Source organism: Eschscholzia californica, unplaced genomic scaffold, assembly GCF_041429995.1.
Source record: "Eschscholzia californica isolate CP2 unplaced genomic scaffold, dmEscCali1.0.p SCAF_3, whole genome shotgun sequence".
NCBI lineage: Eukaryota > Viridiplantae > Streptophyta > Magnoliopsida > Ranunculales > Papaveraceae > Eschscholzia > Eschscholzia californica.
In genome coordinates, this window is record NW_028238420.1 from 29,336,421 (window position 1) to 29,356,798 (window position 20,378).

Genomic DNA, 20,378 nt, shown 5'->3' on the forward strand with positions numbered 1-20,378 from the left:
GTGAATAGAAAGTTTAACACCTTGGCTCATACAATGGTTGTTAACTCTAGGAAGACAACTTCTTGTTATTTTAATTGTCTTTCTTCTTGCTCATACTCTCAATGTAATGTCTACAACTTTGGTTTTAATCAATAGACCTTACTTTGTCTCAAAAAAAAAACATTATTGGTTTCAAACCATAATTCTTTTTAGTCCTCTTAGATTTTAGAGTTATACATAAGTTGCTTAAAGGCCTCTCTGGATGAAGCAATAAAATAACAAAAGAAGTATGTCAGAGTCCACCTGAAATTTTGGTTGAGTGGTTTCTCCATCAATTATTTACTTCTTTCTTCATCATGAAATTCTGTGGAATTTGTTGTGTGTGCCACTTTGAAACTTGGAAACCACCAACTTCCTTAAAGACTGAGAATATTAATTGCCAACACCGTATCGCCATGCTTCCTTAGATCTTCACCGTTGATAGACTACACATACACATCTCTAGCATATCCAACGAATCTCAACCGTTGATATTTGTATTTTTTGTTGTTATTACACATTTATTAATGGTATTTATTATTATCACTCTTTACAAAGCAAATAGAAACACCATGTCCCACTTGATTCTATCACGATTTTCCCCAAATATGCTTTTCTCAACTTGCCGAATGTTTCAAGGGTTTCAAAAGGTTAAATGAGGAGTAGTGTTCAAAAATAACTTTTGATATAAAAAACAATAGTATATGTTTTTGCTTTGTGAAAAACAACTTCAAGAGGTAATTTCATGGATGATATACTCAATGACGTTTTCAGTATTTGTCCTGTCCAAACTGTAATTGGTCCTACAAAAAAACATTAAGAGGTCTTCCACATAATCAATTAATTTAGTCGTAGATTTCATGTTATGACGAACATCCATATAAATTGAAATTTTTGAGATGTTTTTGTAGCTTGTTCTTCAACCGTAATGAAAATAATCACGTCATTAGTTAGTTAGAACTTGAGGCGAGTCAAATCCCTCTTTTGGTAGCGACAATCGCAATTTATATGTGAGGTCTAGAGAGATTTCTTAAAACACCTATAATGCACTAAATATTTTAGACAAACTCTAAGAATACAGAGAAATGAATGTTTTAGATGAAACACTAAGATAAGAACAGAAAGATCATCTCAAGAGAAGTAAGAGAGAGAGGGAGAGAGTTACGAGGGACAATGAAGGGAGCCTTGGTCCCCATTTATACAAAGGACTGACGACCCCCTTTTCATGAGTCGGTTCGAACTGACACCCCCTTTTCATGAGTCGGTTCGACTAGACCAAGGGGATCCCGAACCCTATGCCTCGGTCAGGTTGGCCTAGGCCCTCGATCGGCTGGCTTAGGCTCTTGGTGGGGCTAGGCGTGACCCTGAATGCTTGGTTTAACCAAGGCCTGGGGGTTGGGTCTAACCCGGTCAATGGGTTTGCCTCTCTCTCATCTTTCTGTCTTTTTCTGTTTAATTAGATGAGACCCTTACCGTGTCTGCCGCTCCAAGTGTTCCACCCATTTTAGGAATCGATCCTTTTTAGCATCAAATCATACGATATGTCTCAAAGATCGTTGTTGATTTCTAGCTTAACATGATCCCTAAAGAGATTGAACTTGTTGATCTATATCATTTGATGACATTGCATCTTAAACAAATGGCATGCCCTTCATCTTCATCCATTGCATAATGTATAATCAACACAATGATTTTTCATGAGGAATTTTAAACCGTAAAAGCTCAAAAGTGTCATTGATATACTGTCATTATATATTATTAGTCTCTATTTGGTATCCACCAGTCGAAGTAATTAGCAAAAATGATATTTTATCCTATATTTGGAATCGTTAACTTCATAAATATTTTTTCTCCTCCTGTCATATATTTTGATTCAAATACTGTATCTATTTTTTGATTCAACAACAACAAAAAAAAAAAAAAACTATTTTCGATGATATTGTATGATTAATCTATTGTGCGGGTCACATTTTTTTCAGATACGCGGAAAATAACCTTGTAGACTTCTAGTGGTCAAATTGTAATATCCATATGAAAGTTGGGTTATTTCCAAGTATTTCCGTTTTAATACTTGGTCTTTCCTGTTCGTTTTAACACTTGATCTATTTCTCCCCTGTTCCCCTGCTTTCCCAAACACACACAAACACAACAGAGAGAGAGAGAGAGAGAGAGAAGAAGAAGAAGAAGCAATCTCGATTCTTTCTCCGTCTACGGAGGTAAAACCTAAACTTCCGATTTTCTCCCTCTTTCTCTCTCTCTCTCTTTTTCTTTTTCTGATCTCGTTTGATTCATTAGTCAGATGATTTTAACTGCAAATAATAGGTTTTCATCTCTTAATCGGATACAATCTCTTATATTTCATCCTTCGTTATATTTGAATGAGTTCATGCTTCGATTTTCTCTTTCAATCTTGATTGTTAAACTTATTAGCTTAATTTCTATATATGAAATTCATGAGGTAATCGATCAGGGTTTTTGACTTTTTCATCTATAAAAGCAAAAACAAGTTATTTATCAGTTAGCTCTTTCTTGTCTGTGTACTGATTTCCCAACTTACCCATTTTCAATTTGGTAAATTTTCTACTACTTACTCTCGGTTTGTACAATTTAGTATTGTCTATGGGGGTATAAGTAATGATATCTATTCATATGCTAATATGATTTTAAACCAAATTTAAGCTCCATTTCCATGAAGTTGCTTCTTTAATTGATAGCTCATCCAACAGGTTTACTTACTGAGGTACTTAATCATTAATTATTTTACTTCAGAAAATCATACCGGCACGTTTAGGAAGGGCATGGTACTTATCAGTCTATAGTTCTTCACAATGGGTGATTCAGAAGGAAGCTATTCATTGTTGCAAAGTTTGGCTCAGGGGGATTACATGTCGATTGTCAATACCTATGGGTTGTATGGAATTGTGGGTGCGGTTGTTCTTGGTCTCGTCGTACCTATATTGGTTTCTGTTGTATTCGTGGGGAAGACGAGGGCTAAACAAAGGGCCGTTCCAGTAGATGTTGGTGGTGAATCGGGGTTCACAATGCGTAATAAGAGATTTTCGAAATTGGTTGAAGTTCCTTGGGAAGGAGCTACAACTATTGCAGCTCTTTTCGAGCAATCATGTAAAAAGCATGCACAAGAACGATTTCTTGGAACAAGGAGACTGATTAGCAAAGAACTAGTCACAGGTAATGATGGAAGGAAGTTTGAGAAGCTACACCTAGGAGAGTATGTATGGGAAACATATGGAGGTGGATTTGATCGAGTCTGCAACTTTGCTTCTGGTCTGGTGAAGTTGGGACATAGTTTGGATAGTCGTGTTGCAATATTTTCTGAATCCCGAGCTGAGTGGTTCCTCGCTTTTCAGGTTATCTTGCTTGACATTTTTAGTTAGAATCTGCCCTATCTTTTGTTTCTGCAGTCAAAGTTACAATCTTGATACATTTTTTTTACTGTAACAGGGATGCTTCAGGCAGAACATTACTGTTGTTACTATCTATGCTTCGCTTGGCGAGGATGCTCTCATCCACTCACTTAACGAGGTAAGAAAACTCCGGTCACCTCAAGGACCCGTTTTTTTTTTTAAGATGAACAAGATTGTGAAATCATTAGTTGGTTTTGATAAATCGTATCATAGATTCATATTGCAAATCGTAATTCTTTTCTTAATACTGTACATATATATACATATATTATATATTATGTAATTTGCGTTTAATTTTAATTCATGTTTAATCTCATTTGGTACTTTTTGTTATTTGCAGACACAAGTATCAACCTTGATATGTGATTCAAAGCTATTAAAAAAACTTGCTGCTATAAGCTCAAGCTTGGAAACAATTAAGCACATTATTTACTTTGAGGATGAGGGAACCACAGTAGATTCCAGTTTCGACAATTTTACGCTTGCATCTTTTTCTGAAGTTGAGAAGCTCGGGAAAGAAACTCCTGCTCATCCAAAACTTCCATCAAAAAATGACACTGCAGTAATCATGTACACAAGTGGTAGTACGGGTCTACCAAAGGTTAGTTCCTGCTTTCATCTATTAGATTATATTATTCTGTAATTTGCTCGAGCGCTGCAAAAACATTTCATAAGCTTGCATTACTCTATTCTTTGCTAAAAAATAGCCGATGTCTTGCTTGGAGAACAAGAAACTAGATGCTAACATTTAGTCAAATTGATGCATGCAATTCAAATTCTAAATTTAGATAAGTTAGGCTGCTAGACTGAATCTTGGTAAAGATTTTCTTCTTTCTTGTTTTTGTGTTTCTTTGGACTGAGGCGAATGTTTCTTTCTGTTCCCTAACAAAGTATACTATTTGATAATGCAGGGGGTCATGATGACTCATGGCAACATCGTAGCGACAGCGGCAGCAGTTATGACTGTTATTCCAGATATAGGAAGCAAAGATGTTTACCTTGCATATTTACCCCTAGCTCATGTTTTTGAACTAGCAGCTGAGGTCCTGATGTTTGAACAATTCGTGTATTTTCTATGCATTAACAATTGGTGATTCTATAATAATTTCAAGTTTCTTGTGGGCTTGCAGACTGTGATGTTGACAGCTGGTTGCTCCATTGGTTATGGTTCAGCTTTGACTTTAACCGACACGTCAAATAAAATTAAGAAAGGAACCCAAGGAGATGTTTCGGTATTAAAACCCACCCTTATGACAGCTGTTCCAGCTATCCTGGATCGTATTCGAGACGGAGTGCTGAAAAAGGTGTGAATTTATTCCAAATGGTTTAATGCGTCTTAAAATGATCCCTTTTACTCTTCAGTTGGTTTCTGTGGAATGTGGTGTACGATAACATCAATGGTCTTCTGTAGGTGGACGAGAAAGGTGGATTAGCTAAAAAACTTTTCAACATTGGGTACAAGCGCAGATTAGCCTCCATAGAAGGAAGCTGGTTTGGAGCATGGGGACTAGAGAAGGCTCTTTTGGATGTAATTGTTTTCAAAAAGATACGATCTATTCTTGGAGGACGTACGCGGTTCATACTTTGTGGCGGAGCTCCTTTGTCTCGAGACTCACAACGATTCATGAATATTTGCCTCGGGTATTTTGCTTTCTTTTCATATCTAGATACCAATAAATGGTGCATAGTGGAGAAAGTTTCCCATTTGAAACCTAGATTGTAGAATAGAGTTGGGAAGAAATTAGATATAGTAGCACTTTCTTGGACCTGGCTTGTTGTAAATGTTGATATCCTGATAATAAATTCTGTGTACTTAGGAGCTCTTATACTGCATGTTGAATACTGTGGACGTATTCAAATACTCGTGCATAGTGCAAATAAAAATACTATTTACAAAACTAATACCTTTCTTCACTGTGTCCAAAATATTTTGACTCTAGCATCTTTAAATATGAACTGATTTGTTAAACACTCATGCAATAAAGATGAAAGCAAGGGTGAACAAACTAAAGACTTGCTTTGGCTGCTCGACATTTAAGCCAATTTGAAGTGTTTATAGGGTGCTCTGCTAGTAAATCTTTTGATATAAAAAGCTGGATAAACTATGAGAGTAACCTGCCAAAAAGCTAAAAGTATGCTAAGTCAAACCTCTTAATATTTGCTTATCCATCCTAACGGAAACCTCTCGGGGAGAGCTTTGCCCCAATCCGGTTTCAAAAAAATTGTCTATGCCTAAGTACCTGTTGTATGAGATATCTTACCGAATACCTTCTTGATGATCTGTTTGTAGAGATTAGTTTTGTTAATCAGTTTCTTTCTGCAGTACTCCAATAGGTCAAGGATATGGATTGACTGAAACATGCGCTGGAGCAGCTTTTTCTGAGGCGGACGACCCAAGTGTTGGTCGTGTGGGTCCACCGCTTCCTTGTTGCTACATTAAGGTACACTTGTTTCTTTCTCTTGTTTTTGTTAACGACCTGTTATCTACCTGTCCTACTTAACTTTTAGTCTATCTTTAACTTCATTTTAGAAATCCAATGAAGCTGAACTAGTGTAGTTAAAACACACCAATAATCAAATGAACAGTATATTCCAACAAAACTTAACTCGTGACTGAATGGATAACTTTTCTTGTATGTGTCTCATTTGAATTTCAGCTTGTTTCTTGGGAAGAGGGTGGGTATAGGTCTTCTGATAAACCAATGCCAAGAGGAGAAGTTGTAGTTGGAGGATTTAGCGTAACTTCGGGTTATTTTAAAAATGAAGCAAAGACTAATGAGGTGTACAAAGTAAGAATGCTATCACTGCTGTTTATTTCATCGTTCACTCAAAATTATGTTGCTGAGCTTCATTATTTTGTTACTGATGCAGGTTGATGAGAACGGCATGCGGTGGTTTTATACAGGAGATATAGGACAATTTCACCCTGATGGTTGCCTGGAAATTATTGACAGGAAGAAAGATATAGTTAAACTTCAACATGGAGAATATGTTTCTCTAGGAAAGGTGTGTAAGAACTTATTGGACTAAAGGTGTTTCTTTCAATTAAAATAAACAAAATGTGAAGGCTCTGCTTGGTATCTTAGAAGTTTCACATCCATGAATGCCTTGATTAATGGTACCTGGTGGACCATTATCATTTACGAATAGGGTGTGGAACTTTGACAAAATAGGGTGTGGAAATTTGTAATTTATACATAATTACAAATTATTTTCACACCCTATTTTACGTGTTCATTTGTGCATATAAATAAAACCGAACATAAATAGGATGAAGGGATGCATTTTGTTTTGCATATCCTGCCTATAATAGAGTTATGCTATTCCTTAGCTGCCACAAGTCTGTGGTAGGTTTTGTGATGAAATACCATTTCCAATAATTGAAACTGTAGGGCGTGGTGGGTCTTCCCCTAATCTAAAATTGGGAAATTCACGACAGTCATTCTCCGAAATAGTAAGTTTATATAGATGTCAGAGCATCTCCAAGAGCTTCTAATAGGAGTTCACTTTTTGAAATTTAGGAGTAACTTCAAGCGAAAATAAGTTCGGTTTAAATAGAGTTGTCCGACCTATGACTTGGTGGTCACTAGACTACTTGCTCATGTGCCAAATTTACTACACGAATTGAATAAAACTGCTCATGTTCTTGTATAAGTTATATTTGTAGTCGTACAGAAGTAAGCTGAAACATTTGATTTATGGTTGCAGGTAGAAGCTGCCTTAGCATCATCGAATTACGTGGATAATATCATGATCCATGCAGATCCCTTCCACAGCTATTGTGTAGCATTAGTAGTCCCCTCACGTCAAACACTAGAGAATTGGGCCCGTGGTGCTGGAATTGAATACCGGGATTTTGCTGATTTGTGCCAGAAAGCCGAAACAGTCCGTGAAGTCCAGCAATCTCTTCTCAAGGTTAGTACGCTCTCTCTTGTTAAAACTCAAAATCTCCCCCTCATGGTGTCAGACGAGTACAGATACCCATATTTGCGTCCATCTTCCATATTGGTTAAGCAATAGGGTAGAAAATAACCATTGGGGGATGTTACTAACTCTGAACTTTTCCAGCTTTTAAAGTATAATACATGTTCCTTTTCAACAAAAAAAAAAAAAAAAACAATATCCCATGCATGGGTGCAATGTAGATTACACATACGTATGATTGTGGAGTTGAAATTTTGGGTTGCTATGTTACAGGTAGCAAAAGATGCAAAACTCGAGAAATTCGAGTGGCCAGGAAAGATCAAGTTGTTACCGGAACCGTGGACTCCAGAATCGGGATTAGTAACAGCTGCACTCAAGTTAAAGAGAGAGCAAGTGAAAGCAAATTTCAAAGATGAGCTCCATAAATTATATGAGTGAAGCATTAGTCTATTTCGATCCCACTTTATTGAATTGGTTCTCTCTCTATGCTTTATGATGTTATCTGTTGCAGATTGTTAGGTTTCTAACAACTCCTGCTCAACTATGTAATAAGGTTTTTGTTCGAATAGGATTTCTTGTTGAAGTTGTCTTTTAAGTTTGAAATTTGAATTCAATTAAGGTCTAGTCCCTTAAGGTCATTCTACGTAACTGTTTTTACTTGTTCTACCACATTTATTCTTAGTTCTTAGATCTCTTGTGCAAGGCATGAAATTTCAGTAGGCATGAAAGTGGTCATTTTGACCGAAATATTTCGAAATTTAATTCCTTAAATTTATGTCATCAGACGTGCTTGTCGCATTCGGGTTATCCTTGCCAACACAAAGAAACATAGAGACTCTTTAAGAGCATTCTACTTGCAGCCTACCGCTTGGAATTTATGGCACGGCTATGTGCTTTTATAACATGGTAAGAAGTTAAAATGAAAAAACAAGTGAGTTGTTTTCTTGTTGGCCCTCTAGCTTGTGACCAGCTTTCGCTTTCTTTTTGGCTTCCTATTTTTCGTAAATTTAAATTTGGTCTATTTTTTCAAGTCTGTCACCTAATTTTAATGGTTAATGTTTTTTGTTGACATAATTACCCTTCTTATAGAAATGATTTCGAAATAGAATAATTCAAAAACATTAAGCCACCTCATTTCCTCCACTTCACCACATTTCACCACCTCACCTCTCTCTCTCTCTCCAACTCACACTTTCTTCTCCGGCAGAAAGGCGCGACCGAAATTTTCCGGCCATTGACCTTTCGACCAAAAAAAAACGAAGTCGATTTTTATTTTTTGCTTAAGCGCAACCGTTATCAAGGAAGACAGGAAGAAGAAGAAGAAAAAAACAGACTGGCCGAAGTGACCTTTCCCTCTCTAGAAAGGAAGAAGAAGAGAGAGAAAAAAAAGGAGGGAGGGGGAAGGAGGAAGGAGGAGGAGGAGCAGAAGAAGAAAAAGAATTGTTTTTTTTTTTTTTGTATGGTTGAAGGTGGTCGGCCGAAAAATTTAGAACTTTTTTTATGGTTGAAGGTCGTCGGTCAAAACCCTTCTGCAAGCGAAGAAAGTGTGAGGTGGAGGTGAAGGGGAGGAGATGAGATGGCTTAATGTTTTTGAATTAATTCTATTTCGAAATCATTTTTATAAGGGTAATTATGACAACAAAAAGGTTAACCGTTAAAGTTAATTGACGGAATTTCAAAAAGGAAGTCAAATTTGAATTTACGAAAAAAAAAGAAGACCAAAAAAGAAGTTGGTCACAAACTAGAGACCCAATAAGAAAATAACTCAAAACAATTTACTGACTAAAGCCACAATTCGACATTTTTTCTTCGTCCCATAGTTTCTCTTACATTTGAATCCTACATGTACCAACATTTTTTTTTTTTTTTTATTCTCATAAAAAAAAAATATATATTTTTTTGTTAAAAGTCTCAACAAAAAAAAAACTATTAAGATGACTAATTAAGTAGGCTACACATTCTTTCAACAAAAAATTGTAGGCATCAATTAACTACTGTTAGAGTTGCACCATTTTTTTTTTTTTTTTTTTTTTTGTTGAAAGGTAAAATTACATTAAGCCAAAGAGTACATATGAACTAAAAAGTAGGGAACATTGTTCCAGTTTTTCGATCTATTCTTCTTACGAGCCCATTTCGCTAGTTTATCAGCTAGAACATTTTGTAATCTCTTCGTGTAGTTGAATTTGACGTTGTCCAATCTCCTTTTGATGTCTATGATTTTTTTTAAGTGGATCTTCGATTGCCAGTGAATTTTATGTCTCGGGTTCTTCAAGTGTTTTATCAGATTGATATTGTCGCTTTCTATCACAATACATTTGTGGTAGTTTTCCTCTGCCCATTTGATTCCGTTGAGGATTGCTATAGCTTCACTTTCTTCACTGTTTCTCGCGCGGGATGAAGTTACTTGAGCCTTCATAAATTTAGATTGAGCATTGTGTACAATGAAACTAGTACCTATATTGGTTTTAATATTAGTAAAAGATGCATCAAGATTTATTTTCAAGAAAGGAGTGATAGGAGGTTGCCATTTCTCAGTTTTATCAAGGATAGGTTTTGCATGCACTATATGGGTATTTGGGAATGCCATGATCATATTTATCACCGATCTAGTGTTATTTATTGAGTACTGGAAGCAATGGTCACATCTGGTTTTCCAAATGTGACATAATATAGTAACAAAATGGATATCATTTGAAGTACAACTACTTTGGTTTTGATCCTGCCAAGAGAAGATCCAATCTACTAGAGAGTCAATGTTAGTCGATATGATATTAAAGTAAAACCAAATATTTTTCGCAAATGGACAATGTAATAGTGCATGTTCAATGGTTTCAATTTCCGAGCAGTTTGGGCAGGTGTAATTGTTTTTGATATACTTACCTATTCTGTCGCGGACTGGTAGCGCTTTCGAGCAAATCTTCCAAATGAAGAGTTTTATTCGAGGGATAGTTGGGAGAGACCAGATGAAGTTCCAGTTATGAGGAGGTTGAGATTGAGATTGATTAGTTATGCTAAGATGATGGTACATAGATTTAACAGTGAAATTACCTGATTCCGTAAGAGCCCATTTCATTTTATCGGGACCATCATTATGCAGGGGGATGGTGTGGATGAGATTATGGGTATGTACATCGAAAGTAGCGCGGAGAATCTCATCATTCCACTGATTGTTGGTGATAAGTTGAGAAACTTTGGTAAGAGTAGAGTTGTTGGAGTTAGGAATGATGCTGGTAGTACCTGGGATCCACTTGTCAGTCCAGATGTTAATGTTTTCGCCCGAGTGTACTTCCCATGTAATAAGATGATCGATGTTGTTATAATGTCTTTTGATGACTTTCTAATTCCACGAATGGTGGGATTTGGCTGGCCCAGGAGTATTAGAGTTATGAAAATATTTGGCTTTCAAGAATTGGACCCACAAAGCTTCATGGTCGGATTTGAGGCGCCAAGCCAGTTTGCTAAGGAGGGCGGTGTTGTCGAGATGAGGATCATGGATACGTAGCCCTCCTTGTTTCTTCGGAAGACATATATATGACCATGCTTTGGTGCATATACCTTTGGACTTTCCCCACCAGAAGGACGTTTGCAAAGTCGCTATGCTTTTGCTAACGCTTTTCGGGATTGCGAAGCATTGCATCTGATATCGGGGAACGGTCGAAGCAACAGCTGAGATGACAACTGTGCAGCCAGCCTGAGAAAGGAAAGAATGGCTCCACTTGGAGAGTTTGGATTTGATTTGGTCCAAAATAGTGTGAAAGACATTAGTTTTCTGGGCTCCGATAAAGAGTTGGGCCCCGAGGTATTTATCAGAGGTGGAAGCATATTTGACTTTTAGAGTTCTCATAATGATGCGTTTAAACTTAGGATGGGAATTTTTTGAATAGAAGATATTGGATTTGGTATAGTTAATAGTTTGACCCGAGGATTCACAGAAGAGGTTCAAAATGTTTTTGAGGTTGTGGATGTTATTTATCGAGTTTTTGCCAAAGATGATACAGTCGTCGGCGAACAATAAATGAGAGATATTGAGGTTAGGGTTGTTGGTTGGAAATCCCAAAAAAGGTGTTTGGTCCGAGTTGGAAGCAAGGAGTCTGCTGAGGCCTTCCATGACCAAAAGTGAAGAGGAAAGGAGAGAGCGGGTCACCCTGTCGGATGCCCATGGTAGGGAAGAAGGTGGGACCTGGACGACCGTTGATGAGGACAGACATAGAGGAGGTCGAGATGCAGTTGGAGATCATATTAATCCAGTGATCCGGAAAACCCAGTCGCCTTATAATATCCACCAGAAAAGACCATTCGACACGGTCAAAAGCTTTCGACATATCTAATTTTAGGCCAAAGTATCCAGTGGATCCTTTCATCTTTTTAAAGGAATGAATGAGTTCTTGACCTATTATGATATTATCAGATATTTGTCTCCCGGGGACGTAGGCTGCTTGGAAGGGAGAAATGATGTGATTAAGGTTGTATTTTAATCTTTCAGCTAAGATTTTAGTAATAATTTTATAAGTGGTATTTAGAAGACTGATGGGACGATAATCCGCCGGGGATTGAGGTGTGGGGGTTTTGGGGATAAGGCAGATGTGAGTATGATTGGTACCCGGGGGAAGAAAGGTTGTATGGAAAAAGTTCTGAACAAGATGGTATATATCGCCACTGACTGTGTCCCAGTTAGATTGGAAGAAATAAGGAGGGTAACCATCAGGACCAGGCGCTGCATCTTTCTTGAGCCAATTAATAGCTAAGTGATGGGTCATGAAAATGTCCCATCGGAGTCGTTTAAATTAGCCGAGTTAGTCTGTTTCGAGTCTTTATTGTAATAAAATGGTTGATTTTCTTGATTAGGTGTCTTTTGCAGAGTTAGGTTTGAAAAACGGTTAAAAACGAGGAAAAGATGTATGAAGGGTATTTTGGTCATTTGGAGTCAAGGACATTCTGGAAATTTGGCCAAGGTCAGTGCGTGGTTGAAAAGTAGAGGTCGAGATGAGTCCGTAGGAGAAAACGGAAGTTAATTCGGAGTCCGGATGAGTGAAAAATGCAAAGTCAAAGTCAGGTCAACATTTAGTCAGCTTTCGGTACAATGTCGGGCACTATTCTGGCCAGCGGTATACCTTCGGACACGTGTTGAGACTCGGAGGCCGTTACATCCAGTTCCCGTATTCCCGCTGAGTAACAAAATGAGACCTAAGAGCATGATCCTGTGTAGCGCGTCGCGGATTTCTTCGGTAGCCCCCTTCTCACGTTATAATCTCAGCCGTTACCCCCTCCGCGTTTTCAAGATCTAACGGATGCTGAGCTTCCAACCCTTTATTAGTTATTCCGTGTTTCCCGAAGTAGCTTAGCTCCGTGCTCCCGAACACGTGGCCTTCTCCCGACCAGCCCAGATCCGTGTCTTATCGAAATCCGACGGCTCCTGTGTGACCCGCAACTTAGCTCTATAGATCCGAGATTATCTTAGCATCCGAAACCCTAGCCGCCGACCAGATTGTGCTTTAGGGTTTTATTTTCACTTTTAACCCCTAGAATTCCAATTTTAACCCTCATCTTCACACCTTTTACCATTTGACCCAACCAAAACCCTAACCCAACTTTATAAATAAATCTCTTTCTCCTCCATTAGAGCTAGACTTCAACAACCCTCTCAAAAGGCTTCCTTATCTAATTTTTAAGCCACTTCTCCTTCCCTCTTCTAACCCTAAATCCATTTCTTCTACTACTTTCTCTACCACCTTCATCTCTTCTTTCTAATTTCTTTATACTTCTAATCTCTACATCTAACCTTCTAATTTCTTCATCCAAACTTCTAATTTCTTCATAAATATCTTCTTCTTCTATCTCTCTTCTAAATTTCTCTTCTTTCATCTTCTAAAAAGCTATTATTTGGAGTTTTGGATAATATTCTTGGAACATTTGGAGCTAATATTGGACATCAACATGGAGGCACAAGGAGCTATGGATCTAAATCTCATTTGGTGATTTCTTTTCATTATCTTTTGTAATTCCATTTACTTTAGAATTTCAATGAATATTACTTTAGATTTCATGAGTAGCTAATCTTGTATCTAGAGTTTTAGAGGAAACCCATACTTGGGCTTATTTTGAAATATGTTATTGATTAATGAATCCTTGTATTGAGCTTCAATGTCTATTAATTGTTATTTCATATAGATCTTATAATCTTGTCTTTATTCATGTTTCATAGTGAGATATTTCATGCTTTTGTTAAGTTATTAGATGGGATATGCTTATTAGATGATGAATGATTATTAAGGAATATAACTTTTATGTGATAATCAATTAAAATATAAATGATTTTGAAATGTGTTATTAAAGAATATCTTCCGGAATCTAAATAGTTTATTATGTTAGATTTTGAGTTATATATGAAAAAAGAAATTTGTTAATTGAATGCATGTTTTAGATAGTCTATTTATGTGGTGGAATCAAGAACCCTAGATTTCTTTCCAACCTTGATTTCACTCTTCTTTAGTCTTTTCTTGTTTTCTTTTAAAAAATAGTTTTCACAAAATCAAACCAAAATTAATGAATGGAGGGTTAATTTAAGATTTAGATAAAATTACTTGTCCCTTGGAACGATTTCCCGATTTACTAATTTTACTATAACTTGATCCCGTGCACTTGCGGGAATAGACCTTTTTTAGGCCTATCACTAAGTCAATCTCAGATTTGTCTGGAATTGCAATGAGCTCTACATTTTGGGAGTGAGAGATAAGAGGTTGGAAAAGATTGGAGATGATGGGATCAGTAGACACCTGAGAGGTGGAGTTGATTTTGTGGAGGTGAGTAGTAAAAGTGGAGAAAATCTCATTCATGTCTTCCTGCCATTCCCCATTGTTGTCTTTGATGGCTAGAATTTGATTGGATCTATTACGATGAATGGCTTGGGAGTGAAAAAATTTAGTATTTTTGTCACCAAGGGAGATAAAGTCATTTCGGAATTTTTCCTTCCACATGCTTTCTTGAAGTCTATAAAGTTCTTCCAGTCTAGCATTGAGGAGATTGACATTGTCCTTGTTATTGTTTTGCTGAAGATCAGAAATGATGTTATTGATATGGTTCTCTATGTTGCCAAAGGCTTCTTTATTCCATTTGTTTAAGTGTTTACTTAACTGAGTAAGATTGTGTTGAATGTTATAAGAAGCAGGGTTATGGTTGTTTAAGGTCCATTTAGAAGCGATGAAATCATGACAATCAGGATGGGACATCCAGGTGCGAATAAATTTGAAGGGTTTGGGGTGAGGTTGGGTGTGGTTTTGAGTGTTCAGGAAGATAGGGTTGTGATCTGATCCTACTGCATCCAGATGAGTGAGGTAGGAGTTGGGAAAGTTCTGAAGCCAACTGTCATTTGCTAAAGCCCGATCTAGTCTCTTTTGGATAAGGTTGCCAGCAAATTGACGGTTACTCCAGGTGTAGGGATTTCCATTGAAACCGAGGTCACTCAGGCCAAGACGATTGATAATCTCAAGGATTTTAGGTAGAGTGGAATTAGCCGTGTCATTGCCCCCGTTTTTCTCCTTTGGATCAAGAATACTGTTGAGATCTCCAATGACTATCCAGGGGAGGTTGGGCGGAGGACTGACATTCATGAGTGATTTCCACGGAGAAAGTTTGTTTTTCTGGTAAGGACAACCATAGAAAGCAGAAGTCGCGGCTGCTCCACTCCGCTGCAGTCTCATGAACGGCCAACCTAGCTAAGGCAATATCCCAAAGTAGGGGCAAATGATAGAGCCGGTGTTGCTATTAGGGTCATTGACTGACGCATGTATCAGGTTTGTATTGGAGCTGATGATGGAGAGCTGGAGGTGGTGTTTCCAGAAGAGGGCAAGACCACCAGCTCTATTAATAGGCTCGACAAAGTGGCTCGCGTATCCTTTAGCAATGGGGACATGCTTTTCGATGTTGAAAGATTTATTTTTAGTTTCCGAGAGGAAAATAATATCCGGATGTTTATTATGTATAAGATGGAGGAGATGCTTTTTAGAGAGGAAAGACGAGGTGCCTCTTATATTCCAACTGAGAATAGAGAGGTTTTGAGCTGTCACGTGAGTCTAGGCCATTGGCCCAGGGCTGGTGCGGTTAAGGTAGAAAGTCAAGTCAAATATAGGGGGTCTGGGGGCACTCCTAATGGGGCCCCGAGCACTCGGTCCAGGGACCGAGGGATGGGCCACCCAGATAGGAGAGGGCCTGAGGAGTAAACTAAAATAGACAGTATTAAGACTAAGATACAAGGAAACCAAACCTGAGATATGAAAGTTAATATTGACTGTAACAAGAGATAAAAGAAGAGTATCACCAATATTATAACATATTAGAATGAGAGAAATAAAACACGATAAAACTAATTACGAAAAACTAATAGAATTTAAAACTAGACTAAACCCCTAGACTCGTAAAGAAAAGAGAAAAACAGGAATAATACAAAACTAACCACAATACGAAAATACTTACATAACACGATATGAATATATATATTACTTGATATTTTATATTATAGAAAAAACAAAAAACAGAGATCAAGAGAGAAAAAAACCAACCCAAAACTATAAACCTATATATATATATATATATATATATTTTTAATGAACAAAATACAAACAACCTAGGAATCTATATCAGAGATTCAGCATCCATGGAGAGAAATGCAATAAGCTAATTAACCAACCAAAAGTGGGATATAGTCTTTAGGGTTAGGGTTTCCCTCATAGAGACAGCCATGCAAGATGGAAGATGAGCAATAATTTCAGATTAGAGCAGAAATTAACTATGAGAACAAGGAACAAATCGAATGAAAATAGAGATAGTAGAGATGAACCGATTGACTTCCCTAATGTCCGAAATAAATGAAAGGAATTACTTCCTTGATGTCGTCCAAAGATTGTGAGCTTGGGAATAGTCGTCCGATGATACCCTTGCTTGCCTATTCGATTGATCTACTTTACTGCTCTCTCGAATCCATTAGATGTCGGCGACGGTGATTAATCTGAGCTGAGTTCTTCCCCTAGAGTAGTACACACTAAGCTTTGGGTAAGGTTAATAGGGTTGGATTGAAAGTTAGAAAGGAACCAATCAATAGGTGGTGATGGCTCCAGTGCTCGGTTGAAGATTTTGGTTGAACAGGAAAGGAAAGATTCCCCTAACAAGAGTCTCTCTACCCAAATTAATGTTACTACTAGTTATTCAGAAACTAAAATCAAAGATTTATGTGATTTTTTAGTGAAGATTGATGATCATGGTGAAAGATTTTGGTTGGATGGAGATGAAAAACTAGGGTTATGGTAGAAAGGAAAGAGGGAAAAATCAGCCTTGGATGACGTCACTGCAGACAGTCTCTCTCCTCAAAAAACCGTTCCTCCGATTGTATTGCTTTTCCATCCAGTTGCACCATCTTTTTACATTGATGAGTTGTTTGAAAATCAAACCCAAACTGCAAAATTTCTCCAAATAGAGGAATAAAAAAAGCAATAACTTGAGTACATAAATTAACCCTATATTGCAATGTTAACCGTGTAGCTTTTTCATAGCTAAAAGAGAAAGATAAATTTCATAGCTAAAACAACAAGACAATTAAGCATTTAACCACAAGAGATTGAGCTACTGCAAGGTGTTGACCGATTAACTTGTAACATTGATTGTTGATATGCTGAGTGCAATTAATATATTAAAATTAGGAAACTTGATCAAATATACGCAAGCTAAATTGGACAACCATGAAGATCAAAATACCCAAAATGATATAAACCTAAATCTAATTTAATTGGTTAGGTTCAACCCTTGGATTAGGGTATGACGGTATGTTCAACAACAAACAAAACTCCAACAAATTTGACCGCTTTTATTTTCTTTTTACTTAGTTTTCACTGAGAAACTGTCCGATGAACATCTGATACCAGTCGGACTCATGTCAGTCCGAATTGGTTCGACCTAGACAATCCGAATAATTTCGACCTAGACAGTCTGAATCAATTCTACCTAGACAGTACCAATCAATTCGACCTAGACAGTAAACTATTGGTTAATGGGATTGATTTGTTTTTGGGTGTGTTAATTGAATATGGTTTTTTGGGTTTCTTTTCTTCGTATTGTTAAAATTGTTAGTGAAATGGGTAACAAGTAAACTATTTGATTACTGAGATTGATTTGTTTTTGGGTTTGGAAATTGATTGATAAAATTGTTAAATAGAAATGGGTTTCTTCTGTTTGTATTGATTTCGTAATAGCTTGGCTTAATTTCGTAATGGTTGAACGTGTGCATCCTACCGGGAGCTAGAGGGCTCGTAGAGTTCAAAGTCGAATGACGGTCGATGAAACCCAAGAACCAGTTGATGCAGATCTTTCAGACCCTTATTCAGGGGGTCCGTCTGATCGATCCTTGTTGAAAGGATTCAAGAAACACATAACATTCCAAATATGGAATAAACCAGTAAGTGTGGTGTTGAATTAAGTTTGTGATTAAATATTCTTGTTATGTTTAATTTATTTTTGATTTTCAGGATAGAGCGTTGCTGAAACTACACAATCACGCTTCTGTTGTTCTTACTGGGTCTCTTTCGTTCCAAAAAATTTATGATTTAAAGAAAAAAAAAGTATGGGACTTGAATCGAGAGTGCTCTTTTGTTCAAGAATTGGTTAAGAGCACCGGACTGGCTCACATTGCCAAGTACTCGTACCAGAAGTTGAATCGGATTTTAATTTCTGCATTTGTTGAGATGTGGTACGAGGATACAAACAGTTTCCATATGCCATTTGGAGAGATGACGATCACACTAGACGATGTGAATCGTATTTGTTCACTTCCGATTGAAGGTCGTGTGGTCGTTGTGGAAGAAGTGGATGAAACAGAAGACATAAATTTGGTTTCTTGGTATCTAGGAATTCAGTACGAGGTTGTCGAAGAAGAAATGAGTTGTTCGAGAAGTATCCAGTTGAAATGGTCGAGAAAAAACCTCAGCGGTTCGAAAGACGATGACACTGAAGAAAGAAAGATTTGTTGTGCACGGGGAAACTTACTGCAGCTGTTACGATCACCATTTTTCGCTGATAAAAGTGGTTCGAAGGTCCCAATTATTTTCCTACAGTACTTGAGGCACCTGGATGAGACTCTTAAATTCTCTTGGGGTACCGCTATGCTTGCCTTTCTTTATAGGCAACTTGGGTCTGCCTCGAGAAATGGTGCTCATCAGTTGGCGAGTTACCTCACACTTTTGTAGGTAATACTTGATCTATATTGAGTATATATAGGTTTGTTTAGTTTTAGTTAAAATATTCATGTCTAAGGCATTACTTTTTATTGGTAGGCTTGGATAGATGATCATTTTAGTCTTGGTTTATCCGTTCCGAACCGCTCATATGTGGCTAGCTCTAACATTCCCCGTATGCACAAATGGGAGGAGCACATTATGAAAGGAACCCAAGAGAGTGCATTATACAAGCTCCGGGAGCAGCGAGACGATCTAACAGAGAAAGATGTAAGTATATATTTAAATCTTCTTTTATTTTATTTTTCCTTTTTTGTCTGTATCTTTCATATATATATATATATATATATATATATATATATATATATATCATGTAGGTGATTTGAGATCCATATCGGCCCATGGAGTCCGTAGATGTAATAGATACACCCGAGTACTCACACTACACAGGATGTCTTGTGGTTAACAACATCGCCGAGTCATATAACCAGATAGGGCTTTAAGGCAATTGGGGTTGGTTCAGACAATTCCTAAGGAGCCGATTAGACCGAAGAAGGTATTGAAGAAAGGTGAAGTAAAACATTTCGGTGATACTACTTGGTATTGGAAGCGTTGGGAGGATCACCTACTCCATCCCGAAGATAGATAAGAAATTTGTCACCTGGCTCAATGGGAATCCGTCCCCAATTATTTAGAGTGGTTCACCAAAGTCTCGCACCCCAGGGTACAAAATACTCATTTTCGGAAAACTGGTAAAAAACAATACTTGGGATCAGTGACATACTTTGTAAGTTTTTTACCAAATGTTCTTATATTATCTTCTTCGACTATCATGAGTTTGATTTTTTCCATGTGTGTATGTTTTCAGTTAGATGGGGCGAAGAGGTGCCTTTCGGCACTAAATCGGACTGACTATACATCAGTTTGTGAAACTTTAGAGATGGTCATCGCTCAACAACCGCTTCCCGATATTTCAACATCCTCTCAAGCGAAACCCTCTCATCCTTCCCAGCCAGTGGACGGACCTAGAAGGAAACCCGTGGTAAAAAAAGGTCAAGAAAAAATGCATGACAACGGGTGGATATGGAAAAAACATTTTGGATGTTATGATTCTTTTTGAATGTTATGAATCTTTTTTGAATGTTATGAATCTTTTTTAATGTTATGAATCTTTGGATATTATTAATGTGGATGTGATAAACTTTTTTGGTTCGTATAAATGTTCATGTTTTATAATTATTTGAATTTGGGTTGATAAGGAAAAAATCTGAAAGAAAACAACAAAGGGTACTCTGTTCGGAGGGTACGATCCGTTCACGGAGGCAAGGTCCCGGAGCAGGCCCCCGTCCGAACAGAAATTTTGTTAAAAACCGAGGCTAAAATATAGTCCCGGCTGGACCAATCCGTCACGTTTCGGTGGGGACACTTCGTTAGGGGAGACAAGGTCTCGGAGCTTTCTCTCTCCGAACCAAAAAACTGATAAACCCGAGGCTAAAAATAAGCCCCGGTACATCCCATCCGTCATCTTTCGGGGTGGATGCTCCGTTAAGGGAGACAACGTCCCGGAGCTTTCTTTCTCCGAACCAAAAAACTGATAAACCCGGGGCTAAAATTAAGCTCCGGAACATCCCATCCATCATGTTTCAGAGGGTACGGTCCGTTAAGGAAGACAACGTCCCAGAGCTTCCTCTCTCAGAACCAAAAAACTAATAAACCCGGGGCTAAAATTTAGTCCCGGAACATCCAGTCCGTCCTCTTTCGGCGAGGATGATCCTTTCACTGAGATTAACTACTT

The 20,378-nt window shown here is 37.6% G+C and overlaps 3 protein-coding genes across 4 annotated transcripts in view; 2 read left to right on the top strand and 1 right to left on the bottom strand.

Annotated features, from left to right (window-relative positions):
* The first annotated feature begins 1,975 nt into the window (after positions 1–1,975).
* Positions 1,976–8,055, top strand: LOC147549399 (long chain acyl-CoA synthetase 8-like). Of its 2 annotated transcripts, none has more exons than XM_086671905.1 (12): positions 1,976–2,234; positions 2,788–3,386; positions 3,481–3,561; positions 3,784–4,044; positions 4,355–4,486; positions 4,574–4,747; positions 4,855–5,084; positions 5,767–5,884; positions 6,101–6,232; positions 6,315–6,449; positions 7,152–7,358; positions 7,641–8,055. In XM_086671905.1, the coding sequence occupies exons 2-12, from the start codon at positions 2,847–2,849 to the stop codon at positions 7,803–7,805; spliced, it is 2,175 nt and encodes a 724-aa protein (XP_086528031.1). In that variant the 5' UTR covers positions 1,976–2,234; positions 2,788–2,846; the 3' UTR covers positions 7,806–8,055. The 2 variants fall into 2 exon arrangements, with proteins under 2 accessions (XP_086528031.1, XP_086528032.1); XM_086671906.1 differs by having other exon boundaries at positions 2,106–2,234; positions 2,745–3,386.
* A 1,323-nt stretch (positions 8,056–9,378) lies between these two features.
* Positions 9,379–15,011, bottom strand: LOC147549400 (uncharacterized). Its single transcript, XM_086672178.1, has 2 exons — positions 14,039–15,011; positions 9,379–12,108 (listed from the first exon to the last, which is right to left on the bottom strand). The coding sequence occupies exons 1-2, from the start codon at positions 14,972–14,974 to the stop codon at positions 11,884–11,886; spliced, it is 1,161 nt and encodes a 386-aa protein (XP_086528304.1). The 5' UTR covers positions 14,975–15,011; the 3' UTR covers positions 9,379–11,883.
* The window catches only part of LOC147549401 (uncharacterized), a 53,276-nt gene continuing 46,003 nt past the window's right edge, over positions 13,106–20,378 (top strand). Inside the window, exon 1 of the mRNA XM_086672177.1 lies at positions 13,106–14,041. The gene's annotated coding sequence lies outside the window, so the exon portion shown is untranslated. The remainder of the gene's footprint in view (positions 14,042–20,378) is intronic.